The 6,418-nt window shown below is 40.2% G+C and overlaps 1 protein-coding gene across 2 annotated transcripts; it reads right to left on the bottom strand.

Annotated features, from left to right (window-relative positions):
• Window positions 1–2,994: 2,994 nt before the first annotated feature.
• terb2 (telomere repeat binding bouquet formation protein 2) lies at window positions 2,995–5,888 on the bottom strand. 2 transcript variants are annotated; one of them, XM_046346174.1, is made up of 7 exons: window positions 5,518–5,888; window positions 5,326–5,407; window positions 4,697–4,836; window positions 4,494–4,561; window positions 4,307–4,388; window positions 3,481–3,578; window positions 2,995–3,335 (listed from the first exon to the last, which is right to left on the bottom strand). In XM_046346174.1, exons 1-7 carry the CDS (start codon window positions 5,579–5,581, stop codon window positions 3,312–3,314), a joined length of 558 nt encoding a protein of 185 aa, XP_046202130.1. In that variant the 5' UTR covers window positions 5,582–5,888; the 3' UTR covers window positions 2,995–3,311. The 2 variants fall into 2 exon arrangements, with proteins under 2 accessions (XP_046202130.1, XP_046202129.1); XM_046346173.1 differs by having other exon boundaries at window positions 4,307–4,395; window positions 5,518–5,884.
• Window positions 5,889–6,418: the final 530 nt, after the last annotated feature.

The following is a 6,418-nucleotide window of genomic DNA, read 5'->3' as shown; positions in this document are numbered from 1 at the left end:
ACTCAACTCGTCGTGTTTGGATGACAAAGAATGCTGAGTTGCATCCAAAGAACACCATACCTACTGTGAAGCATGGGGGTGGAAACATTATGCTTTGGGGCTGTTTTTCTGCAAAGGGACCAGGACGACTGATCCGTGTAAAGGAAAGAATGAATGGGGCCATGTATCGTGAGATTTTGAGTGAAAACCTCCTTCCATCAGCAAGGGCATTGAAGATGAAACGTGGCTGGGTCTTTCAGCATGACAATGATCCCAAACACACCGCCCGGGCAACGAAGGAGTGGCTTCGTAAGAAGCACTTCAAGGTCCTGGAGTGGCCCAGCCAGTCTCCAGATCTCAACCCCATAGAAAATCTTTGGAGGGAGTTGAAAGTCTGTGTTGCCCAGCATCAGCCCCAAAACATCACTGCTCTAGAGGAGATCTGCATGGAGAAATGGGCCAAAATATCAGCAACAGTGTGTGAAAACCTTGTGAAGACTTACAGAAAACGTTTGACCTCTGTCATTGCCAACAAAGGGTATATAACAAAGTATTGAGATAAACTTTTGTTATTGACCAAATACTTATTTTCCACCATAATTTGCAAATAAATTCATTAAAAATCCTACAATGTGATTTTCTGGATTTTTTTCTCTCTCATTTTGTCTGTCATAGTTGAAGTGTACCTATGATGAGAATTACAGGCCTCTCATCTTTTTAATTGGGATAACTTGCACAATTGGTGGCTGACTAAATACTTTTTTGCCCCACTGTATGTGCCTTGGGAGACCTGACAGCCTGGTTGTGAGACAGAGCTGTGGGCTGAGGCCTGTGGTCTAATGATGCTGCCTTCCTCCATCAGAACTCAACATGTTACAAAAACTTGGTCTGAACAATAACGCAATCACTGAACTGCCTCCTGACCTACATTGGTTGAACCTGCAGGCAATGAACTAAAGGCTCTTCCAGATTAAATCAATAACTTTATCAACTTGGACAGAATCCGTTTTGAGCATGTGCCCAAATCACTTTCAGGTCAGTGATTTCATGTGCATTCAACTGATCATTGAGTCTCTTTACAGTGTATCTGCAGAGAGAAGTTGCTAAAAGCAAACGCAATATTATTGTTGTACTATTAGCCTAGATGCATAATCAATTAAATATTTTCTACAGATATGACAAGTTTTCAAGTCATGAGTATGAAGTTCAATGACATTACGTCACTGGAAGATGACCTGATCCTTGGATTTAATGGGATGACTACCACTCAGACACAAACCACATCATTGGCCCTCAATGATGTCACCATTGCCCTTGATTCTAAGAAATGCTGTGCTGCTATTTTTATTTATTTGGCCAAAGCTTTTGATATGGTAGAACATTCCATTCTTGTGGGCCGGCTAAGAAGTATTGGTGTCTCTGAGGGGTCTTTGGCCTGATTTGTTAACTACCTCTCTCAAAGAGTGCAGTGTATAAAGTCAGAACATCTGCTGTATCAGCCACTGCCTGTCACCAAGGGAGTACAAGGCTCAATCCTAGGCCCCACACTCTTCTCAATTTACATCAACAACATAGCTCAGGCAGTAGGAAGCTCTCATCCATTTATATGCAGATGATAGTCTTATACTCAGCTGGCCCCTCCCTGGATTTTGTGTTTAACGCTCTACAACAAAGCTTTCTAAGTGTTCAACAAGCTTTCTCTGCCCTTAACCTTGTTCAGAACACCTCCAAAACAAAGGTCATGTGGTTTGCTAAGAAGAATGCCCCTCTCCCCACAGGTGTGATTACTACCTCTGATGGTTTAGAGCTAGAGATAGTCACCTCATACAAGTACTTTGGAGTATGGCTAGACGGTACACTGTCCTTCTCTCAGCACATATCAAAGCTGCAGGCTAAAGTAAAATCTATACTTGGTTTCCTCTATTGTAATCGCTCACCCCAGCTGCCAAACTAACCCCGATTCAGATGACCATCCTACCCATGCTAGATTATGGAGATGTCATTTATAGATCGGCAGGTATGGGTGCTCTCGGGCAGCTAGATGTTCTTTACCATTCGGCCATCAGAATTTCCACCAATGCTCCTTATAGGACACATCACTGCACTCTATACTCCTCTGTAAACTGGTCATCTCTGTATATCAGTCGCAAGACGCACTGGTTGATGCTTATTTATAAAACCCTCTTAGGCCTCACTCCCCCATATCTGAGATATTTACTGCAGCCCTCATCCTCCACATACAACACCCGTTCTGCCAGCCACATTCTGTTAAATGTCCCCAAAGCACACACATTCCTGGGTCGCTCGTCTTTTCAGTTCGCTGCAGCTAGCAGCAGAAACGAGCTGCAACAAACACTCAAACTGGACAGTTTTATCTCAATCTCTTCATTCAAAGACTCAATCATGGACACTCTTACTGACAGTTGTGGCTGCTTTGTATGATGTATTGTTGTTTCTACCTTCTTGCCCTTTGTGCTGTTGTCTGTGCCAAATAATGTTTGTACCATGTTTTGTGCTGCTGCCATGTTGTGTTACTACCATGTTGTTGCTACCATGCTGATGCTGTGTTGTCATGTGGTGCTGTCATGCTATCTCTTTTTAGGTAGTATTGTGTTGTCTCTCTTGTCGTGGTGTGTTTTGTCCTATATTTTTAAACCCAGCCCCCGTCCCCGCAGGAGGCCTTTTGCCTATTGGTAGGTCGTCATTGTACCTGTTCTTAACTGACTTGCCTAGTTAAATAAAATAAAAATAAATTGGAAGGTAACAAGCAAAAGGCTGGGTACAATTATCTACTGTTTCAAGTATGGAACTTGTGATTGTTCTTCAAGGTGTTGATTAAGTATTGACTGCAAACCAGTCTGGTTCAGGTGTGCTATGTGTGTGTGTTGGTAACCATTTAGTTTTGATTTTCTATGCTTCATGCAGGGTTTGGACTTCATTTTGCTGGGAAAAGTGAATGAAGCAGAGACAGATATTTCTGATTCATAACACACTGTATATCTCATCATGTCTGTGTAAATAAAAATATATGTACGTAAACTCTTTAATTCAATAGGTAACATATATATATATGTTTTTATAATTCAACAACTAAAACAATGGTGAATAGTGAAAAAGGGACAACATTGTCTAGCGATCCTGCTAAATCTTCCATTTAACATCCCATAGTGTATTTGTTCTTCTCCAATAAAAAGTGTTACTCTTAATTATCCCTGTGATCTGTATCCTTGTAATATGACATTAAGCAATATCTACTGTGGAGCGCCTTTTTTTAGAGACTGAAGAACCACAATGGCCTGGTAGGAAGTCTTGAAGTTCTCCTGAGTAAGTCCTCAGTTCATCAATACTGACATACCCTTCAAATAGAAAAAACATTGTTACATTATAAACATTTCCATTATTCAAGAAAGGATGTATTTCTATAATTGATAATATATTCACATGGAAAGCACATGATAAGGATAATTGTAAGAATGCTGGGTGATAAAGTATTTGTTTTACCTGTAACCATGTTATTAACTGGGTAATGTTGTACTTCACAACACAGAGCACCCTCTCTTTGTGGAGTATCCGGAGTATCCAGAAAGGGTACGGCATGGCTATTTCACAAAATAGTATATTGTTTAGTGTGAGCACATTATACTGAATAGTTGTAATCATTGCATAGGAAAATATGACCCCTACTGGTAAAAATGTAAAAAAAGCTGCTCTGTTCTGGACCAATTATTTAAATACTGAGTGTAGAAAACATTAAGGACACCTGCTCTTTCCATGACATAGACTGACCAGGTGAATCCAGGTGAAAGCTATGACCTCTTATTGATGTCACTTGTTAATTCCACTTCCATCAGTGTAGATGAAGGGGAGGAGACAGGTTAAAGAAGGATTTTAAGCCTTGAGACAATTGAGACATGGATTGTGTACTGTATGTGCCACTCAGAAGGTGAATGGGCAAAACAAAAGATGTAAGTGCCTTTGAACAGGATATGTTAGTAGGTGCCAGGTGCGGTTTGTGTCAAGAACTGCAATGCTGCTGGGTTTTTCAAACTTAACAGTTTCCTGTGTGCATTAATAATTGTCCACCACCTAAAGGACATCCAGCCAACTTTACATAACTGTGGGAAGCATTGGAGTCAACATGGGCCAGCGTCCCTGTAGAATGCTTTTGACACCTTGAATGAATTGAGTCTGTTCTGACTGGGGAGAGGCAACTCAATATTAGGAAGGCGTTCCTGATGTTTGGTATACTCAGTGTATATACGTCATTGTGCTGAACCCCTCAAAATTAGTAGCTGATCCGGAGACCCACACAAGACGCAGTACATACCAACTATTGATGTCTGTGTGATCACAGCAACCTCCACTGTATTCCTCTTCCTTCTGCCTATTGCCCAATGCCAGTCTGTCATCTGAATCCTTACAATAGAAATACAATACATATACAAATGAATTGTGCTTAAAGTGAACAAATTATGACTCACTAAATTGAAACTAAGATGAAGAGCATATTTGACCTCTGTATCAACAGCCTTTGCATTATCCTCCTGCTCCCAAATGAATCTCCCAACCACTGCTTTCACCACTGAAAAGGTAAATTATTCACATATTTTGTGTGCATATTTTTCAGTGTTATGGAGAATATTATTATGGGGAAAAATGGCATTATGACTGTCATGCAAAATGCAAGGAAAGGAAAGCTGAGATATTATCTACTTACCCTCCTGGACAGAGACTGGAGGCAGCACATAATGACCGATGCACACTGACTTGACACTGTGGCATTTCTCACAGGCAGCTAGATAGAAGCTGTGAAAAACTGTTAGCCTGTTCTCAGCATAGTCCACACTCTCAAATATCCTGAAATAAATAAAAAAGGGTCTACATTTCGATTTATATTTCCTGGGATGCACTGCTGACGAAGAAACCATGCACCCTAGGGGCGGGCCTATGACAGTGACACAGCATGCAGGAAACAGGACAAAAACGGTCACATTTTGCAGAGGAAAATCAGTGAACAAAAAGAGTAAAACATGCTCAGCTGGGTTGACCAAAGGTACAAACAAGAGAAAACAAAAGCAACATCCGAAGTGGCTATTTTATTTTACAAATAAGTAAGAATTCATCTGGACGGTAAAGAGTCACAATAGTTCATGAATAAATACTTTATTAGATAACTGTCTAGCTAGATGTGCATAGCTAACGTTAGCTAAATCAAATCAATGAGATGAGTAATGCAAGCTATGTAAACATTATTAAAGTGTCATTATTAAAGTGACTAACGTTAGTGATCCATTTATTAAAGTGTTCAACAATGATTTCAAGTCTAGCTAGCTAGCCTAACGTTACCTTTCTGTATCAGGACAGGTGGCATCCTCACTGAAAAGGTAGTCAGCAGTCTCCCAACTTGTAATACCGCCACCCTCAGATACTGAAATATACATATTTTTTGCACTCAATAAATTATGAAACTGGTAACGTTATTGTATTCAAGTGTAGCTAAGTAACTTAGTCTTGAGCTAGCTAAGTTAGCTAACTTACCCCAAAACCAACGGCTTCCTCTTCTCACACTATTTGAGAACCATGCTGTTCTATTTGTGAACATACTTTGCAAAGACTGTCCAAAGATTTCAGTAAAAAAAAAGTGTTTGTAAAATGTTTGTCCTTGTTAATCTGAAAACCTTTATGTTGAGCAAATCATCAAGGTGAGGATGACGTCAATGATCGGCCGAGTTCCGGATGTTGCCATTCGAGGGCGCGAGCAGCGCAGCGCAGCATGGACATCTTGGCGGTAAAAAAGGTTGGTACTCTTATCACCCCGATATTATAGTATCCACACCAGTTCTCGAATTTACGGTTTATTGACTCCAAACTCACAGGCTACTGTCTGGTAGCCTATGCCAAATAAATTCTATAACACAATCACAGCTCCTCAACTCACTGTCGGGACATGAAAAGAGAGAACAATGACAGCATGGCAATAAATAAATATGCAGTGCCCAGCCTGATTTTATTGGGACTATAGACTGATTTTAAATAGACAAGTATTACAAATATAAATATTATGATTAGACTACTAGGCCTGTTAGAACCAAGCCAAATAGTAAATTGGTCTGAGTGCTGTATTTTCATGGTGAGCAGTTTGTGAAGGTCTAAACAGAGTATGATAATCCTCTTAACAACATAAGCACCAAACTATTTTTTTTGTCCATGTCCAGACTGTCCACCTTCCTGTCTAGAGATATTATGTCTGGTGGAAACATAGTCACCATTATGGAAATATTTGGCATGGCAACCTCCACATTTGTAGAATATGTGCTACCATCCAATTTACTTTTGCTAAGAGAGTGGTAATTGTTTAAGAAAAAGTAATTTTATCCAACCTCAAAATGCTGGGCAGTGATACTCGGAATTGGTTTGTGAAGAAGCAGATGAGCCGCCG

The sequence above is a fragment of the Oncorhynchus gorbuscha genome, linkage group LG04, assembly GCF_021184085.1.
Source record: "Oncorhynchus gorbuscha isolate QuinsamMale2020 ecotype Even-year linkage group LG04, OgorEven_v1.0, whole genome shotgun sequence".
In the NCBI taxonomy this organism is placed as follows: domain Eukaryota; kingdom Metazoa; phylum Chordata; class Actinopteri; order Salmoniformes; family Salmonidae; genus Oncorhynchus; species Oncorhynchus gorbuscha.
The sequence above is the reverse complement of the archived record's forward strand: the minus strand, read 5'-3'. Positions and strand labels throughout refer to the sequence as shown.

Coding starts and splice junctions, on each gene's coding strand:
- terb2 (XM_046346173.1), bottom strand. CDS start 5,581: ATGTTCACAAATAGAACAGCATGGTTCTCAAATAGTGTGAGAAGAGGA. Junction 4,562..4,696: donor TCCAGTCTCTGTCCAGGAGG/GTAAGTAGATAA, acceptor TTACCTTTTCAG/TGGTGAAAGCAGTGGTTGGG. Junction 4,396..4,493: donor CAAAGGCTGTTGATACAGAG/GTCAAATATGCT, acceptor TTCTATTGTAAG/GATTCAGATGACAGACTGGC.